General features: G+C 33.8%; 1 protein-coding gene across 2 annotated transcripts in view; it reads right to left on the reverse strand.

Moving 5' to 3' along the window:
• Positions 1-26,032, reverse strand: part of RASA2 (RAS p21 protein activator 2) — a 117,335-nt gene that overhangs the window by 65,512 nt on the left and 25,791 nt on the right. For both annotated transcript variants that reach the window (XM_037525867.2, XM_037525868.2), the window contains exons 3-4: positions 22,472-22,575; positions 7,583-7,677 (exon numbers count right to left, since the gene is read on the reverse strand). In XM_037525867.2, the coding sequence (XP_037381764.1) occupies positions 7,583-7,677; positions 22,472-22,575 (199 nt within the window). The remainder of the gene's footprint in view (positions 1-7,582; positions 7,678-22,471; positions 22,576-26,032) is intronic.

A 26,032-nucleotide genomic window follows, 5' to 3' on the forward strand; every position in this document is an offset into this window, starting at 1 on the left:
TTCAGCATTACTGATTATCCACACAAAAGTTCAGTTTTACTTTTATCTGTCAACATTTTATAGATTTGAATTGTTGCAAAACAACTTTTATTGTTTTGTTTTTGTTTTTGGAGAGGGCAGTTAAGAGCTCAGCAAAATATTTCCTAGTCTTCCTTGAGGTAAGGGATAGGTGCCTAAGGATACTCATATGCTACAGTTCTGGCCAATCAATGTAGGTAGAACTTGCTGGTGGGACATCTGGAGAAGCTTGTTGATTGAAAAGGACTGCCTAACTTCAGCACTGGTCTCAGAGACTGAGAAACTTAATCTAAGCTTTCCACACTAGGCAGATAAAAACTAGAGCCCAGAGCTCAGAGGCAGAATGGTCCTGGTAAAATTTAGGCTTTCTGTTCGAACACGTATAGAATTATGCCTGAGGAGTAAGAATGAACTTCATAGAACAGCCTTTACAAAGAATGAAACCTAGCCTGGAATCAGTCAAATTCCTATCTGGATTAAGATGTCAGCCTCTAGCCTAACCACATGCCAAAAGCAAAAATAAATCCTCTCTGGAGGAAGGAAAAAATAGCCAGAAACTCAATTTCTAAAATATTTCATATTTCAATGTTCAGCAATCCATCAAAAATGAAGCATGACAGAAGACCAAACACATACAAAGTTGACAAAAACAGAGGATTTATAGGGGACGCAGATGTTGGAATTAGAACTGACAGAAATTAAAACAGCTATTTAGATAAATTGAGACAGAAAACAAAAAACCTAGCAAATAATTGGGAAACAAACAAAAAAAGAATCAAATGAAAAAATTAGAATAAAATAACCAAAATGAAGATGTGTTTAATAGCAGATTGACTACAGCTAAAAAGAGGATTAGTGAAATGGGAGCTAAATTACTCAGTAGAAAATATCCACAATGAAATAACAGAGAGCATGAGACAGTAAAATAGTCTATTCACGTACTTAAAGTCCCAGAAGAGAGGAGAAAGAAAGACAAGTAAAGAATAGAAGAGATAAATGCCTGGAATTTTCCAAACTGATGAAAAACAGAGGTAGACTTAGAAAACCTTTAAACACTCAACTAGAAGAAATAAAAAGAAAACCATACATAGGCAAGCCATAGTATAACAGCTTAAAACAGAAGACAGAGAAAACTCTAAAAGCAACATTAAAAGAAAAAAAAACAAAGAAACCTAAAGAAAAGTTAACAATAACACTCAGAGAAGTAACTATGTTTAATGATAAACATGATGTGATTTGTTCCACAACTGCTTTCTTATGATTCAACTTCCTATAAGACAAAAAGCCTATCTTTTACACACTTAAGAAAATGTTGTAAAGTTAGGTATCCAACACCGCATTAGCTGTTTTAAAAATAAACCAAATTCTCACATGGTATAGTCTACACATTCCACAATTTGATTATGTGAAGCTGACATATGTAATTACTTCACATTAATTGTAGGCAAATTTGGGAACATATTCTGGTACTGTCTGAAGATTTAATATTTTATATGCTAACTTTATTTCAGTTATTTGAAAATTTTTGCAGAAAATCTGATCATTTTAATCTTATGTATATTCTTGGTGCCATACAAAGATGTCATGTAAATTTTTTCATACATACAGCTTGGCAAACTCAGATGAATATAGGTATGGAGGCAAAACACAATGCATACACTTAAAAAGCCTCAAGTCTAGACATTTTATTAATTTTAATCACAAAATACTAAATTTAATAACCATTCCACAAAAAAGACTCAGTCTGTTTCAACTGGTGCAAAGTTTTCTTCATATGAGAGGGAAGAAATTCCAACTTCTAGATTTCTGATGAGTGTTTTCATTTATACCAGTAAATCTGTAATCATTTGACTGTCAGATGAAACACAAAATTAACATTTACTTAATATCTCTTAATTATGGACAGATTTGTTTTCTCCTTAAAGAAGTACTCATTATGATATAGAAATGTTCATTTCTTTGTTATTCCATTAAGAATAAAGTTTTTAAAACTCAACCCGCAACAATGAAAAAAACCTTTACACTTTATCTTAGTAATGTGAAAAAAAATATGGCTGGGAAAACTGGAGAACTACATGCAGAAAAATGAAACTAACCACTCTCACACCATACACAAAAGTTAACTCAAAACATATTTAAAAGGCCTCTTGGTAAGACTGAAAACCATAATATATATAGAGGAAAACATAGGTAAAACACTCTAAAACACTGGCTTTAGGGATGTCTTTGGGAACTTGACTCCAACAGCAAGGAAAACAAAAATGAAAACAAATGAATGGGACTAAATCAAGCTAAAAAGTTTCTGTACAGCAAAAGAACTATTATTAAAATAAAAGTATTCATACATTATATATCAGACAAAGGTAAATATTTAAGATCTACAAAGAATTCATAATACTCAACCAAAAGAAAACAAAGAATCCAGTCAAAAAATGGGTAGAAGAGCTAAAAAAGACACTTCTCCACAGAAGACAGATGACAAATAGGCACATGAAAAATGTTCAACATCATTTATCTTCAGGGGAATGCAAATCAAAACCACGATGAAATACCACCTTACTTCAGTGAGGTAAAACAAAAAGCAGAAACAGAAATAAATGTTGGAAAGGGTGTATAGAGAAAAAGGAGCAATGTTAATGGGAATGCAGACTGGTCCATCTCTTACAGAAAAGAGTATGGAGGTTCCTCCAAATATTAAAATAGATTTACCATCGAACAGCAATTTTACTCCTAAGTATCTATCCAAATAATACAAAATTATTAATTCAAAGGGATACACACACTCCTATGTCCACTGCAGCATATTTACAATAGCTAAGTTATGGAAACAACCAAAATGCCCACTGACACAGCAGTGGATTAAAAAGATGTGGTATATATGCACAGTGGACTACTCCTCAGCTATTTAAAAAAAATGAACCCTTATGACTTGTGGCAGCATGGATGGAATCGGAGGGGATTGTGCTAAGTGAAGAAAGAAAGAAGGAGAAATACAAATACTGGATGATTTTACTCAGATGTAGAATACAGAGGGGAAAAAGTAATCAACTAATGTAAAACAAACACTAGAAATATGAGTATAGAACTGAGGGTAGTAGTAGAGGAGGAAGGGTTGAGAGTAGTTACAAAGGTGGGGGGGGGTCCAATGGCCTAAGGTCCAATGGACTATGGATGCTTTGATGGTGAGGGTGGTGTAGAAACATACATGTGAGGTGTGAACCTATTCACCTAAATCATACACAGTGTTGTAGAACAATGTTACCTCAATAAAGAAAAATGAAAACAAAAAATTTTCTAATGAAAAAACTATGCATGTATTATTAGCTATAATCACTATCATATTTAAATAAATATGAAAAATTTAAATACCAAAAAAAAAAAAAAAACCTATGAAACAATCAATAACTTGACCCAGAAATTCAAGATAAGCTTGTTGGTAAAGACTTATTAACTAAGTAATTACATCAGAAGGATGTGACTGACAGTGCATCTGGATTTACTGCCTGTACAAGTTGTGTGAGACAAACACCCTTAATTAATGAGAACACCAACTTCTTCTAATGAGATTTGGTTTGAACAGTCTTTAAAAAAGGCGTTCTCTTTATCATAGCATCCAATAAATAGAGGAAAAAATAAATAGTTCGTAGTGAGTTCCAGAATCAAATAGCTAACAGCACGGCCACTAAAAGAGAATTTATATAAAGAGACGCCTTTACATGGCAAAGAATATGAAGAAAGAACAGCAAGTGAAGTAGGATAATAATGAGAACCAGAAACTAGGGATGGGAGTGGTTTACAGTCTAAAAAGCTACAAAAAAGTAATGGGGACTGAAAAATAACCATTAGACTAATGAAACAGTGTAATGGGTAACATTTGAGATAATTGTGTTCTCCTGACCCATGACAGGGTCTAAAGAGATTAGAGTGGGTTGAGAAAAAAATGGTTCAACCCAGGATGAAAACCTACAAAACAGTCAAAAATAAGAAAAAGCAAGTAAAGAAAAATTAGAAAAAGCAAGTATTTCAAGAATTTATGAAATATTACTAATAATACCTTGACATTTGAAAACTGAAAACAGTAAATGTGACTTAAGACAAAAGAATCTGGGAAATCCTTCACGGTAAGAAGTTAAGAGTTCTTAGCAACTTTTTGACTCTTTTGGTGTAAGATCCGTTTTACTATTTAGAATCTTTCAATTTGAGGGTTTAATTATATTCTGCATGTTATTTCCCTAGAACTTCAGAAATAAAGAGATATCCTATTTAGCTAAGTTTTCATTTCATAGATGTAGTTCCTGAGATAATAAAAGTTCAGCAACTAGTTTGGGTATAATACCAATAAGTGGTAGAGCTAGGACGTCAAACATCTCCTGTGAAGTAGAAATACCAGTCATTTCTTCTATGCAAACCCACTTCTTCAGGAACATGACTTCACAAAGACTAGAAATGAGCTAGCTATCTACAGTGATTTTATTCACAATCCTATCAATTAGTCTACAGTGGACATAATGACTCAAGTTTGGCCAAATTCTCTAACTTGGGGCAGAGACTGAGTCAGATCTTAGAGTGAGGGGACAATCTGTCATGTATATGCAAAGGCTAATGTGACATTTTTCAAGCTATCAATAAGAGATCACAGTGGATTTACAGAGAGAGGCAAGAAATAGAGATACTTGTCTCATAAGACATACAAAAAGAATACAACAGGATCTCATCGTTAAATAAAATTTGATTCTTTCCCTTTCACTTTACAAAGCGAATAGTTATTAAAATGAGAAAGATAAATGAATCTGTGAGACTCAGCTCCTACATGTCTCTAGTGGTATCTATTTCTGCAGAGTGGAAGACTATATTTTGAAAATAAAGTAGGTATTTTTTGTTCACAATGGCCTCAAAGGCAAGTCAATTATTTAATATAGTAGTCAACTAAAAACAAATCACACACCCAATACTTTAAAGAACTTTATGAGAAATTAAAGTCTTTTCAAATATAATTTTGATTGTATTAACTGTGTCTAATCTGTTACAGTAAGAACCTGACCTCTACTTAAGACGAACTTCTCCACAAATGCCTGCCAACTTTCTCTCACTGACTATACTGAACTTCCTGGAATTAAACACTCCAAGATAATGCCTAGAACTTTCTAATGCCCCCTCCCTATTTATTTGAGGCAATTTGAATAGACTTCTGTCCCTTATATTGAAATGTTCCCTAAGTGATTCTCCTAATAACCTTCTTTGGAGCCTATTTATGACCAACAGTACAGAAAAGTGAAATGCAGTAAAGCACTGTGGTTATTATGAGCTATAGAATCAGACCAGACCTCTACTGGCATCATGATTCCATCATTAAGTAGTTCTGTTACTTTGGATATATCATTAACTTCTATGAGTCCATTTTCCTCATTTGTAAAACGGAGGTAACACTACGTACTTCCTAATGCTGTTCTGAAGACTAAATGAGATTGTGTATAATAAGCACTTAGTACTGTGTTTGGTATATACTGTTGTGATTACTAAAAGAAATTACTAAAGGATGAGTTCCTGCACAACTCTGTCTCACAACTTTCTTCTATGGTTCTATCAATGGATCATATTTTTATAAAATTGATGCAAGTCAACAAATTCATTAATAAAATAAGATTTGTATGAACCATGAGCTGCTTTTCCATCTTTCTTAGACTTACAACATTAATTTAATATTCCTAGATCAGTTCTGGGTCCAAACAACAATATTCTCAATGGTACCATATATCTGTCCCATTCCCTAAATTTTTTCTTCTAAAATTTATTTTAAATAATGAGTAGAACTTACTAATTAATGAAGATCACTTAAGACAAAACAGCTGTAAAGGTCAATAAATCATGGTCATGAAAATAAAATCATAGCAAAAAAAATTAAAAGCTGACATATATATAAGTAAATCCTGTTTCCAGAATGATCATGTTTAGAGATGTTTAAAAATATCATTAAATAAAAGTATATTACCCAATACTGATATCTAATACCATCTCTAAGAATTATATAAAAAATATTCTATATAGATTTTTACTATATAAGAGCTGGGCCCCTATTAGCAAATTTACATTGACCATAAGAAAAGAAAGGACTTAATAAACTTCATTTTTAAAAATCCTTAAATTTCATTTTAGGCCAAATTCTCAAAGTCTATTTTTAACTTGCTTTTTATTTAAACTATTAAAAAGAAAATCTGGTACTTTAAAATTTTTGTATCTTCCTTTTGGTAAAGGCTTATCAGGGAAACGGTTGCCTAACAGGCAATATTTTACATTTGTACAGTATTTCAGCTTTCAAAGTACCCTTAAAGGTATTTCACTAAATTCTCACAATGCTTCGAGTCAAACAAGGCAATTTTTATTTCCATTTTGTAGTAATCAAATTCAAGGTCAGTAAAGTAATATATGAAAACTAGGATCTAAATTTTCTAACTTCTAGTTTAAAACTCTTTCTACTTCATCAAAATACCTCTGATCAGATCATTTACCACACTGTATAACTGAGCTCTGAATAACAGTTATCACCAAATGGTAAGAACATATAAAATAGGTTAGAATGAGTAAAATAGGAAAAGTTTCAATTATATTTTGTACATTAAAATGGGCCTTGGAGAATTTATCAAAGAGAATGCTTGAGAGGTTATGAGGAAATAGAGTCACAGGAACTCGTTTTGCAAATATCAGTGGGCGTGTGTGCACTTTTTCTCGTCTTAAACTTCTGTTTGAGTCACGCTGGCAAATTACAATTTCATTTAGAGAGGAAGAATTCTACTTGCAGTTGTGCCCTCGAGAAATGGTTTTACAATCCTTACCCTATTTTATAAATTAAAAAAAGGTTATAAAAAGAGGATTCCCTTTGGATTGAAATAACAATTTCTAAGAGCAAATCAGACTTTTCAGAAACAAATAGAAACTTAAGCTACATGGTTAAACATACATCTTCAGTCACACACAGAATCTGTAAGAACTGTTATTTGGGCAAGTGGAAAGAAGAGCTTTATAAAGAATAATGATATCCTTTTAAAAAAAAGAAAGGTGAACAACAGGAAGGGTGGGTGTGGGAATGAAGGCTCTGCAGTGGTGGGTTCAGGCATGGTTCGAATGAATAATCTTTTCCAAGTCTAGTTTATTAGAGAGTAAACAGAGTATCCTGATCAGAACAGATGAAATCACAGGACTCTAGGGAGTCTTCTCCAAAATAAGAATTAATAAAATATATTTTTTCCTTTAAAGCCTTGTCCCCACTTTAAAAAGCAAGTAATAATTTGCTACTACAATTCAAGCAAAAAAGGGAAAAAAAGTGCCCTCTAATAAATATACCCTCCCAAGCTCATATATGTGTTCATACATACATAATTATTGTTAAATTTATGTAGCAAAGACTTTTTGTTCCAGCTATGTATTATCCAAAGTTCTATAATATTTAATGTCAAAATTTTAAAAAAGATGTAATAAGCTCTAGCTATCTGAATTAGTATAGTTATTTTGCTTTCACCCGTTTTCTGTGTGTGATAATCGCTAATATTACTTAAAACTTAATATTTACCTGAACCTCTGAATTGCAATCAACAGGCTGTAGTGAAAACCAAGTTTCTTTGCCACTGTGGTTACACAAGTCTTCTTTTTTAATGGCTACTTTTCCTAAAGGAAATAAATAAAACAATATGAAGAAACATATTTTGTAAAATCAAGGCACTGTTTTAATACACTGTAGAAAATATTTAAAATAATTTGTAGCTGCTGACATTAAAAAAATCTGCTTTTATAACCATTTTTCTATATTCTAAAGAATGACAGACTCATTTCCCCTTGTGCCTTGGGAGAATCTTCTCTGGATGATTCTGAATCAGGAGATTAGACAAAAAGTCAGTTTAAATGAAAACGCATTTTTAAAATACTTATCCAGATTCACATTTTCATTCAAAGTATATTCAGTGTCAAAAGCAATGTACAATGATAATGCAAACTAACCCTTACAGTTCCTTAAGACTATGAATAAATCATATGTTCGGAGTAGATATTTGCATTTAAGAGTTCATGGGTTCTAGTTAAGAGAAAAAGTAAAACAGGAGGTATCACTAATAATATTGAAAACTGACCTGAAAATTATGGGCTATTAAAACAACTATTTTATTTCAGTTTGCTTTTATCAAAACACTGCAAATGCTGTTTATGTTGCTTCAATGCATATGAAAAAAAAAAATCAAGGCAGTTCTCTGAAGAGTTTCCATCTCTCAGAGATACAGTACAATGAACAAAGTAGAGAGGAAGGAACAGAAATGTTCTTATTATAATGAAGTACTTGCCATGTTGGTATAAAGCATTTCCTTCCTCAATTCAAGTTTTAAGAAGTAGACACAGTTTTGCATATGACTGACAAATTAATCCAAGATTCTACACAAAAGCTTCAACAAAGAATACATATCAAAACAACTTTATTTTATCAAACAAGAATTCTCATTAAGTGCCCTAATTATACTTTTCCCTTTTATTTATAACCAACCTTAATCTTATAGTTCAATGTTTAAAAACATTAAGAAAAAAGTAAAGAAAGTTTCCTATCAAGGTAAGTCCTTTTCCACTTGTCTATCAAATGGAAAGGAAAGGCAGACAAGAAAAACAAAGCTATCTTTAAATTTTTTTTTTCAGTTTTTTTTTTAAAGAAGTGGGGTATAGGCCAGAGTTGTGGGGGGTGAGAAGACCCACCAGAGAGAGTGGGGAGCAGAACAGGCAGATATACCAAAATACACTGCTGAGGGGAGCAGCAGGCAAGACAGGAGAGATTTGCCGTGCCATGTAGATATCTCCCTGGCCGGCTGGGGATCGAACCCACACCACAAAGGCCACGGACAGCCTCACAGCGCTGTTCTCAAACCCCTGCACCACAAGGGAGGCCCATCTTTACATTTTTAAATGGAAATAGACAATGGTGATGGTTCACAACTCTGTAATAATCACTGCAAAGTGCTCTATGAAGGGTATGTAAATTGCACCTCAATAAAGCTGTTATTTTAAAACCTTAACCATATTAAAATTCTTGATAAAATTATCTTCCTGTTCATTACTTAGAACTCAAATTACAAAGATTACCTAAATGTGTGTAATTTTATTTTTTTTTTTAAGATTTATTTATTTATGCATACAAGGACTGGGGTACAGGCCAGAGGTGTGGGGTGGGGGAAGAGGATTCACCACAGACAGAGAGGGGAACAGAACAGGCAGACTGACTGAAATACACTGCTGAGGGGAGCAGTGGGAGAGACAGGAGAGGTCTGCTGCACCATGTGGGTTAGCTCCCTGGCTGGCCGGGGATCAAACTCATTTTAAGTAGCTGTGGACAGCTTCTTAGGTTGTGTCTTAACCCCTTGCACCACCAAGGAGGCCCAATATGTGTAATTTTAAAGAAAACATTAAAATACAGAGATATACATACATTTTCATTACAACAGGAGCTGTATTAAAATACAACCCAAATAAGAACTATAGAAACTGCATCTATCAACATATAAAGCTTAAGACATGTAAAATGAAAAAATTTATAAATTGGAGAAGCCCAGTTACATTGCTGCATGCAAGGATCGCTCCAGGGAAGGGCCCAGCTATTTTACAGACCATCTGGTGAGTGCCCTGAGTAGTGGGACAGAGACTCTACCCCAACAGAACCTAAAAACACAGACACAGAGCAGCTTTTCTTCCTATCAGATAAAGAATTCAAAACTGCCATATTAAGAAAATCAAAGAATCAGAACGATACAAAGAAAACTCAGAAAAACAGGTATGAGAAAACTCAGAAAAGGTAAAGAATGCTATCAGAAACACAATCAGTAAACAGAAGATTAAGATCAAAACTTTAATAATGGACCTGTAAGATGTAAAAAGAGCAATGGAGGATATAAAAAATTCTGGAGAAAGCCATGGAAAAAGTCTAAATGGAAGAATGAATCAATAATTTCAAAGATGCAGATATGAAAAGAATCAAGATAGAACAAGAGAGATACAAGGAAAAAGAATGAAGACCACTTTAAGAATTATCTGAGATCACGAGGAAAGGAAATAAAAGAATCATAGTAATCTGAGAAGGAGAAGAGAGAAGGGAGCTGAAAAACTAAGGAAATAATTGAAGAACATTTTTCAAACTTGAAGAAGAAAATGGACACAGAAATGCAGGAAGCTAAGCAGATACCAAAACACCTAAATAAAAGGAGATCTACAGCAAGACACAGCAATAAAGCTTCCAAGAGTCCAAGACAAAGAAAAATAATGAAGTTGACAAGGGGGAAAAAATGGATAATCTGTTAAGGAACGCTGATCAGGCTAACATTAGATTTCTTTGAAGAAACACTATGGGCATGAAAAGAATGGAGTGACCTATTCAAAATACCCCAAGATAAAAAAAAAAAAAAATGCCAGAAAGATTACTTTATCCTGCAACACTCTCCTTAAATGAGTGAGAAATAAGGACGTTCTCAGACAAATAAAATCTTTGGGAATTTATAACCAAATTAAACTCGCCTCTCTCCTCCGAAGAAATTTTAAAAGGAGCTATAGGATTTAAACCAAAGAGAGCAATGAACATGAAGAATTGAACACAGAACTAAATAGAACCACAAAACTAGGAACAAAATGGCAGTAACAGACTTCTACATATCAATAATCATTCTAAATGTCAATGGACTATTCTGAGTACACCAATAAAAAGACACATAAAAACAGAAGTATTATGTTGGAGTAGGAAACAGAATCCAACCTTCCGCTGCCTCCAGGGAACACACCTATGTTGCAAAGATAAACAACAGACTCCAGGTAAAGGATTAGAAAGCAATTCTACAAGCAAATGGAATCCAAAAGAAGATAGTGAATACTATATTTATATCAGATTTAGACTTAACAAGAGACAGAGATAATTAAGGGGACAAGTAGGAAGACATAACACTCATCAATATATACTCACCATATGAGGGAGCACCAAAATACATTAGAGAATTGGGGCCTCCCTGGTGGTGCAAGGGGTTAAGACGCAGCACTATGAAGCTAGAGTTTGATCCCCAGCCTGGGACATGACCCACATGGTACAGCAGACCTCTCCTGTCTCGCCCACTGCTCCCCTCAGCAGTGTATTTTAGTATCTTCCTGTTCTGCTTCCCACTCTGTTTCTGGTGAATCCTCTCACCCCCTCAATCTCTGGCCTGTACCCCAGTTCTTGTATGCATAAGTAAATAAATCTTTTTAAAAATACATTAAACAATTACTATCAAATCTGAAAACAGACAATGGAAAAAACACATAGGTGGTAGGAGATTTCAACAGCAGTGACAACAGAAAAAACACAAGCACACAATTGCCTGAAACTATGATCTAGACCACATGAGCCTAACAGACATTTATAGGGTACTAAACTAAAAAACAAACAAACAAACAAAAAAAACCCCACACCAGAAAACTGAGTACACATTTTTCTCAAGTACACATGGATCCTTCTCTACTACTGACCACATACTGGGTCACAAGACATATGTCCATGAAGATTGAAATCAGACTAAGTACCTTCTCTGACAATAAAGTTATCAAACTAGAAATCAACTACAAAAAGCAAGTAAACAAATCCTCCAATACATGGAGACTGAAAAACATACTACTGAAAAGCCACTGGATTAATGAGGAACTCAAAGAAGAAATCAAAAAATTCCTTGAGACAAATGATATTGAGGACACAACCTTCCAGAACATATGGGACACAGAAAAAGTAATAGGAGGAGGAAAGCATCTAACAATGTAGGCTCACATCAAGAAATAACTCAAAGAAACAACGTAATCTCTCATCTTGAGAAACTAGAATAACCAAAAAAACCAAAAGCCAGTAGAAAGGAGGAAATAATAAAAATTAAAGCAGAAATACAATGAACAGAAGTCAAAAAGATAGCCCAAAAGATCAATGAGACCAAAAGCTTGTTCTTTAAAACAATAAACAAAATAGGCAAACCTCTAGCTAGGTTCACAAAGAGGGAGAAAACTCAAATAAATAGGAACATAAATGAAAGAGGAAAAATTACGACACAGCAGAAATCCAGAAGTTAACAAGCAGGTACTATGAACATTTATATGCAAACAAGTTCAATAATCCAGATGAGATGGAAAAATTATTAGAATTATACAATCACCCAAGGCTGAATAAGGAAGAAATGGAAAACCCGAAGAAACCAATTACAAGAATCAAAATTGGAACAATAATCAAAACTCTTCCCAAAAAAACAAAGGCACAGGACCAGATGGTTTCATAAGCGAGTTCTACCAAACATTCAAAGATGAACTAATACCAATCCTGCTCAAATTCTTTCAAAAAACTGCGAAGGAATATTTCCAAATACATTTTATGAGGTCAATATCACTCTTAACACCAACATCACACAGACTTCAGGTGATGACCCTTAGTCTACTACTTCCAGGATTTCTTGTTTTATACATAGTTTATAATATAAATGTGCATGCACATATTTGTATATATGTAAAATATACAAATGTCACTAATGCAAGCCCCAACTTAAAAACATAGATGTTAAAATTCTCAATAAAATCTTATCAAACAAAATCCAACAATGCATTAAAAGGATTATGCAACATGGACAAGTAGGATTTATACCAGGGACACAAGGATAGTTCAATATCTAAAAATCAATCTACATAATTTACCACTCAACAAAGATAAATGACATTGATTTTATCAACATATGCCGAGAGAGTTCAACATCCTTTTATGATGAAAGTTCTTGAAAACCTTTGAATAAAAAGAATACATCGTAACAAAATAAAAGTCACATAGGATAAACTCACAGTTAACCTCATTCTCAATGGTGAGAAAATGAAAGCCTTTCTACTAAGAAACAGTACAAGACACGGATGTCCACTCTCACCATTACTATTCAATATAATACTAGATGGCCTAGCTAGAACAATTAAGCAAGAAAAAGACATAAAAGGAATACAAAATAAGAAAGAAGATATCATTATTTGCAGATATGATAATATAAAGAACCCTTAAAATTCCACAGGAAAACCAATTAAAATAAACCACTTCAATAAAATGACAGGTTACAAAATCAATTCACAAAAATCAGCTGCCTTCCTATATGCAAACAATCAGCCTGAAAAGGAGGAAATTAAGAAAACTATTCCATTTACAATTGTGCCAAAAAAAATTAAATGACCGGGAATAAATCTAACAAAGGAAGTGAAGGACCTATACAAGGAAAATTATAAAACATTGTTAAAAGAAATAGAAGACACAAAGAGAAAGACATTCCCTGCTCATGGATTGGAATTATCAACATTATCAAAATGGCCATCCTATCCAAAGCAATTTACAGATTCAGTGCAATTCCAATAAAAATCTTTATGGCATTCTTCAAAGAAAAGGAATATTGCTGGGCCTCCCTTGTGGCACAAGGGTTAAGATGCAACCTATGAAGCTATCCGCAGCCATTGCAGCATGAGTTCGAACCCTGGCCAGGGAGCTACCCACATGGCGCAGCAGACCTCTCCTGCCTCACTTGCTGCTCCCCTCAGCAGTGTATTTGAGTCACTCTGCCTGTTCTGTTCCCCACTCTATCTCTGGTGAATCCTCTCCCCTCTCACCCTCCCGACACCTCTGGCCTCACCCACCCCACCCCCACCCCCGACACCCCAGTTCTTGTATGCATAAATAAATCTTTAAAAAAAAAAAGGAATATTGCTGAGTAGTCAAAGCTCTGCTGATTAATAAGGGGAAGAACAGGTGTATTACACTTCCAGACATCAAATTATAAGCCTTATGTTTTGAGAAACACTCACCTCCCCCTTTAAGAATCTTAGTATCTATGTATCTTTGTGTCCTCTCCCCAGAAAAATAAAAAAAATATGACCTAGCATATAATTTTCAGAGAGTTTACTCACCATCCAGAAACTCACTGGTAGACTTCAGGTGATGACCCTTATTCTACTACTTCCAGGATTTCTTGTTTTATATAGTTTATAATATAAATGTGCATGCACACATTTGTATATATGTAAATTATACAAATATCACTAATGTAAGCCCCAACTTAAAAAGAGATCTTTTTTGGCTGTTGTCTCAGATATTCATTAACTCGTTCAACAAATAATCATAATGTCTTAAATGATTTGATTTCCAGATTCCCCTAACCAAAGTCTATTTAACCAAAATTCTAAAAACTACAGTAGTAATCTACCTGTTCTATTTATCACTCACAACTCAGAGCACTGGAAATACTTCTTTGCCACAAGTGCCTTCACATAAGAGAATCCTTTCTTAGTTCATAAATAAATCCTAGAAGCAAGTATTCTCTCCTCCTAGTTCATATCGCACAATCCAAAGTACTCATTGTTCTGAAAGATTTGAATGATTCTGGTCTTCTGAAAGACAAACCCTTCTGTGTCTAGTTGCATAAGAATCCATTTTAAATTGCAAAAAAGCTATACTTTTATGGCCAGCTTTTATTCTTATCAAGTTCCTTTTGAGATGTCAGTTTTGAAATGCAAAGATTTAGTTGAATGAGACTAGTTAGCCTGAAGAAGCAAGGAAAAGCAGACGATGCCAAGAAGTCTGAGAAATGTACATAAAAACCACCAAGGAAAATGAAGAAAAACACTTGAAGTCATTAGGTATTAAAATACCTATAATGTGTTCAGTACTTTATTAGGCAATATAAATGGAAAAGAAGTAAGTCCTCATTCCTAGGAAATAAAACTGGGTAGAGAGGGTAAGGAGGAGGGAGAGAAAGGGTGAAAGGAAGAAACTGAATAAATGAAAGAGAGCAAGGTGGGAGGATAAACTGGAAGGAAATATGGAGGACAACTTCCTGAAATACAAATAAATCAAAAAATTCTCTTATTTGTTGTTCTGAGCTCTCCTTAAACTGATCAGATGGCAGGTATTAATCATAAGGGGCAGCCAGCCCGATACAGTATGAAGAGCACTAAACTAGGCCAACATTTACTAAACATCTAAACCAGCTGTACACACTTTTGCATATTTTCTGTGTAACAATCTTGCGGGCAAAGGATATATAATCACCATCTTATAGATGAAGAAAGCTGAAAGACATTTAAAAACCTGTCCTCTGACAAGTGTTAAAGTCAAATCTTGAAACTCTGGTCCATGTTCCTTCACACAGACACGAACTCCATAGTCTAGTGCCAATTCTACTATTTACAAGCGGTGTGATTTTGGGTGATTTATTTAAACTCTACATCTCCTCTGATTAAAAACAACTTTTAGCTCTAATGATCTTTAAAAATCGATTCTGTGCCTCTAAAGGTCCCAAAGGTTGTTTTAGTTTAGTGTTTGCTATTTTAAATGAAGTCAACTCATTATTTCACTAGCCGTGAAGTCATTAACCTCAAAAAAAAAAAAAAAAAAAAATTCACACCCAGTAACAAGTTACTCAATCCTTGTGAAGGTACTATTTCATTTCCTTTCTATCCTGACAAACTCAAAAAGAGTTTAGACCCAATGTGTACACTCATACCAACACCATATGCTATATTAGTTTCTTAAAGTGACACAGGAAAACACAAAAATAAATGAAGGAAATGTGGGCACAGAAACCAACTTTGTTGATCCATAGGTGAAAAAAAAGGAGTATTCTGAGCTTTCCAGCATTGCATCTAAGCATCATTTTCTTGCCATCTGTAAATACTATGTTGTATTTGGGTCTTATTTTTAGATACAATATAGCTTAGAAATTTCATCTTCTTAGTCCTGTTCTCACTTGAATACTAGTAGAAATTGCTGAAAGGGTAGCTAAAAGCAGTGATAAGTGTGACTGACTATTCAAGATGAAATAGGACCAGAGAGTCAACAATAGTAATTCAGTCAATGGTAACACTTTCACACCTTAGTGTCTGGGATTTAGTTGGATACACTTTGATCTCTGTGGCAAACCAGACTAGGATATTAATGGTTTCCAATAAATCATGTTTTCTTGGTTTATGATATTGTGAGGTTCCCTCCAGCACTGACTTGAGTTTAAGCACATCATTTTCTTTTGCCAGTGAAATACTAGCAAATGTGATGTAAGCAGAGGCTTAATAAACACCTGTGCATAGAGCTTACTCTCCTGGAATCCTGGAGAAGGAGGTTGAGATAATAGTACTAGCCACCAGGCAATATGAGTTAGATCAGTCTTTCAGGTAACTGCAAGACGAACCATTAGGTTGAGCCTGGCCCAAAATGACATCTCGTAGGATCTTGAGCAAATAATATGATTGTTGAATGAAGCCACTAAACAGTGGGATGGCTTATAATGTACCAATAGATAACTGATATAGTTTCTATGCAAACAGATACCAAAGTGTAGTCTTAGGCAATTTTTAAAGAATAGGTTTGACTTTTTTTTTTTTAATGATTTATTTATTTATTTATACAAGCACTGGGTACAGTCAGAAGTGTGGGGATGGTGAGAGAATTCACCAGAGCCAGAGCAGGGAGCAGAGCAGGCAGAAGGACCGAAGTACACTGCTGAGGGGAGCAGCGGGTGGCAGGAGAGGTCTGGTGGCCAGGGAGCAGCTGGGGATCGAACCCACACTGCAGAGGCTGTAGGCAGCTTCGCAATCCAGGGCTCAACCACTGCGCCACCGGGGAGGCCCAAGAGTAGGTTTGACTTTTTTAAAGTTAAATGCTAGCAAAAATGACAATTCAGAGTTGGAAAAGAAGTTATCTTAAACCTAGCTTTATCTTATAGATGAGCCAGGCCTAAGGAGGTAAAGTGGCTTATTTAAGGTCACACAGTTAGTGAAAGTCATAACTGGATTTTAGATCTCTAATATCCTAATTTCATTCTGTACCAAGGGGAAAGGAAAGAAAAAAGCTTTCACCATATTTTAGGATATTCACCCTTTTAGTAGTTTGAGCCTAGATTTCCCTGAAAACTAAATTAACTAGAAAATACACATTAGGAGGTTTAGGAGGTAAAATACATTTTTTTAATGTTAATACTACAGGATCCTCATTGGAAAGTTTTTCTTTTTAAGGAAAGACGCTATACCTTAAAACAATATATCATATAGTAAAAGACTCTTAAAGACTTAATTTTACAATTTCCTATCATTTTGTACATGGTTCCTAGGTATCAAATTGAGTTTTTGTACTAACTATTCCTCACAAATAGAAGTGCTTAATACAAAAAATTAAGCCCATATTGAAACAGTTATTACTTCTGGGAAGGGGAATGGAGGTTGTTAGTGGTCAGAATTAGCAAATCATCTGCAATATAATTCAATATTTTTATTTTTATATAAATCATTTTTTTTAAGATTGATTTATTTATACAAGAACTAGGGAACAGGTCAGAGGAGCGGAAGGGTAAGAGAATTCACCAGAGACAGAGTGGGGAGCAGAACAGGCAGACAGACCAAAGACACTGCTGAGGGGAGCAGTGAGCGAGGCAGGAGAGGTCTGCCGCTCCATGTGGGTTTCTCCCTGGCCGGGCCAGGAACCGAACCCACACTGCAGAGGCCATGGACAGCCTCATAGAGTGGCACACTCAATCTGCTGCACCACAGGGGAGGCCCTATTCAATATTTTTAAATATCCATTTATTATCTGTAATATAATTCAATTTTTCTTCAAAAAAGAAAAATATTCACATATCACTTATACAACTAAAACTAAACAGCAAGTTCTTAAAGCTATCCTTTCAGATCTTCTTAAATTTGAAAGATGAGTCTTCCAACTCCAGTTCAAATTTCATTTCTACAAAATATTATGGTCCTGTTTAATCAGCAATTGGGCAACAAAATCTGTAATTGAGAGAACTAAATTTCCAGTAGCTCAAAATGAAAAAACCAACAACAAAAAACCAACAACCCAATCTATGAGTTTATGACAAAAGAAAATACGTTAAACTAAACTACATCAATGTAAAAATTTGTAAGTGAAAACATCATCTTTCAACTTTAAATTAAGGGTAAGCACACAGTATATTTGCTTTAATAATAATTCATATGCGTAAAAGAAAAAATTATCTTTTAATAATAAACTTGTTTAAGAAAAAAATATTCTTACACCAAGTTATAGCTTTCTAATACCACTCCACAGAGACTTTTTACTTGAAGTAAGATTAATTTTTACATTAAAAATAAACAAAGACAAAATAAAAGCTACTTTTGGAAAACATAATTTAGAACCTTAACTAAAAGCCTTTTCAAGAGACATTATGTGAAGACTATAATGTTTATTGTAAACAAAGTGAAAAATACAAAACATTTTCTTAAAATGATATAAAGGTCAAAGTTACACATTCCTCTCAAGAGTCACTAATAATTACCAATAGCCTCTATCCAGTCCTTACCCTTTTTCTCTCTGGGTGTTGACATTAGACCTGCCTTCTGCCATATTAATCTCCCCTATCTCTCTTCTTATCTTCCTGATAAGTCTAATCAATCTGAAGCCTCCCAGAAACCTCATTTTCCCCAGCAATCCTCTTTATCTGCTCCAGGGCAATTTCCTACATTCAGCAGAAGCTTCAAGTATTACTTAATGTTAATGGCTCTCAAATTCACATCTCCAACTTTTTTTTCTTTAAGCTTCAGATCTGTATTTCCAACAGTCAACCAATGTGTCCATCAAGATGTTCCCCAGGTAATACAAGCAGTAATACAAGTTTGACTTGTTTGAAACCAAAGTCATCTTCTCTCCTTCCCATCCCCTACTTAAAATGCTCCTGCTATGTTTTTCCTGCAAATGACAGCCATAGAAACAAGATCATTTTTTAAAAAAATATATTTATTTATCTATATTTTACATCATTTTGTTCATTTTTGTACAATTTTTGCTTTCTCCTCTCAGGTGTAGTCCCTGAAGAATTCCCACCATTAATTCACCCATGCACCATCACCACAGTCCCTTGTGCTCTCCCTCTCCTGTTCTGATGCCTCTCCTCCCCCTCCCCTGCATAATGTCTCTAATATACAGATGCCTGTTAATTTTATTTTTTTTTCCTGATCCCTTATTAGGTTCCCCTATATTCCTTCTGTAAGAGAAACCATCCAATATGGTTTCTTTTTCCTTCTGATTTATTTCACTGAGCATAATCCCTTCCAGCTCCATCCAAGTTGCTGTGAATGGCATGGGTTTATCTTTTTTTGACTGCTAAATAGTATTCCACTGTGTATATATACACATCACATTTTGATCCAGTCATCTATTTTTGGGCATTTGGGTTGAGAAATAAGACCATTTTTAACCCTTTCCTTACTCACTTTCCCTTTATCCCCTTAGTCCCTAAATCCTAGTTGAAGATACTCATAAAGTGCATTCCCTCATCTACACTTCATTGGTATTGTCCTATTTATCTCATCTGATAACAGCCTCTTATTGGTCTTCCTGCCTTTAATCTCTCTCTAGTCTAGACCATAAACTATAGGTTACATATTTAAAGCATACATGTATCAATACTTTAAAATGTATACATATTAAGTTATATATAATGATAGTTACATATAATTATATATACACTTTAAATATGTACTGAGTCTGTATTTTTGAAGTTACAGCTGCAGATCACAGGAAATTGTTAAACTATAAAAATACATACACATATATAGTTATATATAACTTTTAAAAGGTTCCTCATTCTTAAAAGACTCAATATTACTATCTACAGGATAAAGTCCAAATTCCTCAGCACAGTTTCTAGGGTACATCACAACCTGACCCTAACTTTATTCCCAGCTTCACCTTCTAGCACCATCCTCCAAAGTAATCTATACACATACTCCAGCAGATAAACCACAAACATGATTCACTTTTTCTCCTTGGCTTCTGCCAATTGCTATCATTTTGAAACTTCCTTTTGCTATCTTGATAGTCCCTGTTAATCCTCCACTAAACAAAATGATCTCTTCTCCCTCCTATGCTCCCACGTACTCTATCCATACCTCTGGCATAGACCCTATAATATTATGTTAGCAGTGGAGTACAAGTCTGTTTCCTGAAAGGCTTTGGGTAGTCTGAGTCTTAATATTACAATACTCTGTCACACATAAATGTTTGTAAATGCTTGTTTAATTGAATTGAGGATCCACAATTAAGGGTTTGCTAGAAAGAGAAAAGCCTGCATATAAATTAAGAAGTTTGAAGAAGAAACACAAATAGGAAATATAATGTCACTAAACTGTCTTTTCCTTGGCTTTTGACAAGTTGAATAAACAATTAAGAGAGTCAAATGACACAGATGAGGACTGAATACTAAGAAAATACCTTTTGTGACAGTGAAAAAGTACTTGTGTATGTAGCTGACAAAAATTAACACAATTAACAAATAAGGATGCATATGAATAAAAGAACTCCAAATAAGCAAAAGAATGAAAAACTGATTCACAGAAGAAAAATTGAAAACACTAATAAACATGAAAAATTTCTGAAATTCACTGATTATCAGAATATATTGATCATACGATCCAGCAACCCTTCTTGTAAGTATCTAATTCAAGAATACAGAAACACTAATTTGAAGGAATATATGAACCCCTATTTAGCACTATTTACGATAGCCAAGCTATGGAAATAACCTTCATGCCCAATAGCAGATGAGTGGATAAAGAAGATGTGGCATATATACACAATGGAATACCACTTAGCTACCAAAAAAGATGAAATCTTGCCATTTGAGACAACGTGGGTAGACAGAACTGGAAGGGATTATGCTTAGTAAAATAAGTCAGAAGGAAAAAGACAAATACCAGATGGTTTTACTTGCATGTGAAATACAAAAAACACAAAGGAACCGACAAAACCAAGTCAAAAAAAATCAGAAAAAAACTGACTGTAGAACTGAAGCTTTTAGAAGCAGAAGATGCAGGTTGGGAACAAAAGGAGAATGGTGCTCAGCGGATTATGGTGAAAGATTTTTGGTAGTGGATGTGCTGTAAGTTATATTTGGAGAGGTATAAACTTACAACCCTAAAACATATAGTGCTATAAATTAATATTACCTCGATAAAAATTAATAAAAAGAAAAGCTACAAAATAAAATATTTTTCACCTAGCGAAATGTAAACAGTATAATATTTCTGGGGGCTAATGTAAAAATGTATAAATAAGAAATGTATATATATATATATATTTTTCAATACTCTGACTCAGTATTTTTATTTCTAGGAATTTACCCTAATAAAATGACATGCAAAAATTTATGCAAATACAGATTTATAGCAATACCATTTAAAGTATCAAAAATCTGAAAAACTGTTTAATAAAGTAGTTAAAATAATACAGTTTCTATAAAGGATATTATATAATAGGTTTTTTTGAAAAATAATGACATGGGGAAAGCATCATTATATGCTATTAACTGAAAAAGGTAAAAAACTGAATAGCACAATATAATAATATAAAAGCATGGAATAAGGAATAGGAAGGAATATACAAACTATAAACTGCAGCTATTCCTGTGCAGTTACTACCAATCACTAACGACATATAACAGAAGAAATTTTTCAATTGAAGAATGTAATGTCTCCAAAAGGTTACTTATTTGCTCTAAAATGATTTTGGTAAACCTCAAAGGTCTGTTAGAAAAATGCAGAAGTCATGTTATAGAGATTTTAAAAAAATAAGTGGTAAGCAGAAGAAAGAGATAGGCTATTTGTTAAAGAGCAAAGGAGAAAAGAATTAGATAGAGGACAAAGTCAAAGCTTAGTTATATATACTGTATGAGACAAGCATATTTCAACTCAGAAGAGATGGAGATGATGAAATTTAGGACAGTGAAAGAGGAAAAAAGATACATGTAAATTTACAGATCTCAACCTGTGTCAAAATAGAAAGACAATGGTGCAATGTCCAAGAAAATGACACATCTATGGCCAGCTGACATTGTTTTAGTCCATGTCCATAGATCATACCCCAGTCTCAGATAGTTATTTAAGAAATAGTGTTACTGGTCACCAATACAACCAGAGAGAAAACATATGACTAAATTAAGTGAATTATTACTTCTATTAAAGAAAATTTTTAAAAAGATGTTCTTTGGGGAAGATCAATAGTGTGACCTTTTTATAAAATATTCTTTTAACCACTCAACAAATACTTACATTTACTAACTGTAAGGCACTCTGTGATAGTCTCTGCCCTCATAAATATCATATTCAACTGGAGAATATAGATATTAAACAAAGAACTGATGAACAAGCATAATGAGTACTACAGCAAGTACTAATCAGGTACTACTGAAACATACAATGCCATGAACTAGGACCAGTCATGACACTTCCCTGAGGTAAGCACACAAATAAAAATCAGATCCAAAAATGAACATGAACTCTAGAGAAAAGAAGTGCTGAACATGTATTACTCTGTTGTCTTCAACTTTTATACTTAAGAGAAAGAATGAATACAAGAACTGGCATTGTGATTAAAGATAATTATGATAATACATACCTATACGAAGGTCTCTTTGTAAAACATTCTTATCATAAACATAGAAAGACAAATACTGGAAAGCTCTTGGAATCTCAAAGTAAAATTCTTCACTGAAAAATGGGCTGGAGAAAAAAGGGGGAAAATGCATTAAATTTGGATTCAATAGTGTTCTCAAATGATTATCATTTTAATAAAACAAAGGCTAAAACACCATAGAGAATAGCTTCAAAGGCTCCAAAATACCCTCCTATGCTGTTTCAGTGAAACACTATGCAAACCAAGCCGAACTCTGAGAGGATCTCAAGTGCTAGGCTGAGTTCTGACCAAATAGTTTCTCAGGAGTCTATGGACTGAAGACCCATTAATTGTCTGGGGTCATGCTTGCCTAAGGTGAACACAAATGAAAGCTGAGGACAGTGCAATTCACACCACGAGTGTGTCAGACATAAGTAAAGCTGTATTAATTACCATAATGCCTAAAATAGGCATTGCTACATAAAATCCTACTTTAAAAGTATATATATAAATTAACATTTTTAATCAACTTTACTGAAGTATAAATTACATATATTGAAATCCAATTTAAAGTAGAGAGATTAATGACTTTTGATAGTTATATACCTCTGTAGTCTTCAATCCAATCAACTCACAGTAACTTTTCTTTTTCCCCATGAAGTTCCCTTTTGTTCCTCCAGTTATCCCATCACACTGCCATAGCCAAACAATGATCTGATTTCTGTCACTATAGATCTGTTCTAGAATTTCATATAAATGGAATCAAATAGCACATATTCTTGCATCCAGCTTTTTCACTCAGCTTAATGTCTAAGATTTTTTTCATTGTGCTGTGTAAATCAGTAGTCTATTTGCTATAATTTTTGCTTAATATTCCATAGTATGCTCCACGATCCATTCTCATTGTGATACCATTTGAGTTGTTTCTAGTTTAGGCTATTAAAAATAGAGTTACTATGAATATTGTTTTATCCAAGGCGTTTTTCTGGATATAAACGTTCAATTTTGTGAGATTATCTAAACATAAATTTTCAATTTATAAGAAATGGTCACACTGGTTACACTCACAAGATCTTGCATGACTTTATGTAAACTTCAACAATCTCAATGCCCTTCTAGGTGAAACCTAAAGCTTTTTGGTCTATCCTCATATAAACACCTGAGTATTCATGAAATATTAGTACTTTTAGACTTAGAATGTATCTAAATTTGAAATTTCTCAAAGCATTTTTGGCATACTAATTTTTGAAAATGTGTTTTCAATAGCTTTAAACAAAAGTGCCCTGTTTACATTTACGTATTTACGTCCATTCTCCACTGCCCTCTCGTTACAATCAGCAGTCATCCTCTCCCTTTACTGACTTTAGTGAACTCAGGCCATTTCAGCAGCTTTGTAGATGTAATCTCCTTTAACATTCATTACAGCTCTTGGGGAAATACTAAGTGGTAGTGCAGAGACTCAGGAACAGTTGGGGTTATTTCAGAGGCAGAGTTTGAAGGCAAGAGGGCAAGTTTTAAGGACTCTTGATTCCAGGTGTTGTTATTCTGTTAAGCCTGGACAGTTTAACTTCCCTTCAGACATCAACAGGATTGCACCATTTTTTTATTCTTATCACAATATATGAGAGCTTCAGTTGCTGCACATCACTGTCAACTTAGGCTATTAACAGTTTTTTAAAAATTAGTTGATGAATAAATTAGACACCTCTGTAATCACTATCCCAATCAAGATATAGTGTATTTCTGTCTCTTCACAAAATCCCCTTGTGCCATCACCCCCTGCATACTGTCAGAGGAAGCAGTGATCTGCTTTCTGTAATGATACATTATGTTCAAGAATCCATAGGAACAGAAATGGTTTTAAATTTTTATTTTCCAAGATGATCATTAACACTGAATATGTTTTCATGTGCTTCTTGATCATTCCTAATCTTCTTTCATGAAATATCAGTTTGGGTCTTTTCCACATATCTTAAATGAGTTGTGTCATTTTAGTTTTCTTTTTTTTTTTTAATTAATTCTTGATACAAGTTCCTTATCTCAGTAATTTCTCCCAACTATGGCTTGCCATTTCATTTTCTTGACAGAATCTGAAGAGCAGACAAATTTAATTTTGGTGAACTCCAGTTTATCAACACTAATCCTCTTTTATGACTAGTGCTTTCTGCATTGCATTTGATTTTCTCTGAAGAAACATCTTCTAAGTTCACTTTAAGAACTTAACTTGGTATTTAAATAAATTTAAGTTTTGATATTTAAATAAGACAAAGACATGAATCTCTGAAATGCTAGTGAAGATATTTTTGTTTTTCCTGAGAATGTTTAAAGGACAAAAGATACTTTTTAAATGCCACAATATGCCTACTGGACAATGGTGGAGGATTATGGGTGCCATGGTATAGTGGGTGTGGTGTGGTAATATATATCTGAAGGGGTGTGATCCTATACATCTGAATCATGTACAATGTTGTAAACCAATATTACTGCAATAAAAAATAATAATAAAATAAAATGCACCATAAAATGCAATCTCTTCAGGATATCAAAACTAAAAGAGAAGCTAAAATGCACAGTGAAATACTCTTAAAAATGTCATTTCTGACCTTGCTCAGAAAATAGCTGACTCAACTTTTAGTTGCTTTTTAGTTGTTGTAACACCTGGTCAACTTCTGTCAATATATTTTTCACTTCAAATGTAACCAAAATTAACTTTTGAAGTTGGTCTGGCAAAATAGTCTTCCAATTATTTTCAACTAATAAAAAAGTAACTAGTAGGCAAAGACATAGCATGTTTTATTTTCCTTTGCATCACTTTATAAACAATTACAAAATGGAGAATTTCCTTTATATATCACATATCCACATTCAAATATTATTTTTAAAATACATTCTAAAGCCAGTAAGAATATGAGAATTATTCCTTAAGTCCTTGGTATCACTGTGTCATCATAATCTAAACATCCTAAATCCCCATCTTTATACTGCAAGTTAATTATCAGCTAATCCATTTGAAGAAAAATTTTCAACAAGGTCAGGAAAGAGTAATGACTAGATTAATACAATTTTTAAAACAACACTCCATTGTTACCACTGACTTATGATTCTGCATATGACTCCTGAGGAAATTCCTGGTGTGGGAAAGAAAAGAACCAGGAAGATGCAGTGTTGTAGTTATTCAATTTGCTTATATACTTCCTAGAAACATTTGTAATCAAGACTTAAGAATTATTGCTTCCATATGAGATTCCTATTTACCTACTATGAAAACTATATCCAGACAACCTATAAAAACTATAATGCCCAGAATACGTAAAGATCTCAATACCTACTGACTTTTTCGTAACAGTTTATCAAAATATACACAAGGGTAGAAAACACTGAAATAAAAGCAAGGTGTGGGAAGGGTTTATACTATGAATTTTTCTTCCATTCCACAAGGAAAAATACTAGAGTTCACACAGAATCCAAGAAGCACCTAGTCTAAGTATACCGAAATTAGCCAAGGTGACCACTGCAAGTCTTAAAGTATCTTCCAAGTTCTATGCATCTAGATAAATAATTTAA

The sequence above is a fragment of the Talpa occidentalis genome, unplaced genomic scaffold (assembly GCF_014898055.3).
Source record: "Talpa occidentalis isolate TD23 unplaced genomic scaffold, MPIMG_talOcc4v2.1 talOcc4.4, whole genome shotgun sequence".
In the NCBI taxonomy this organism is placed as follows: Eukaryota; Metazoa; Chordata; class Mammalia; order Eulipotyphla; family Talpidae; genus Talpa; species Talpa occidentalis.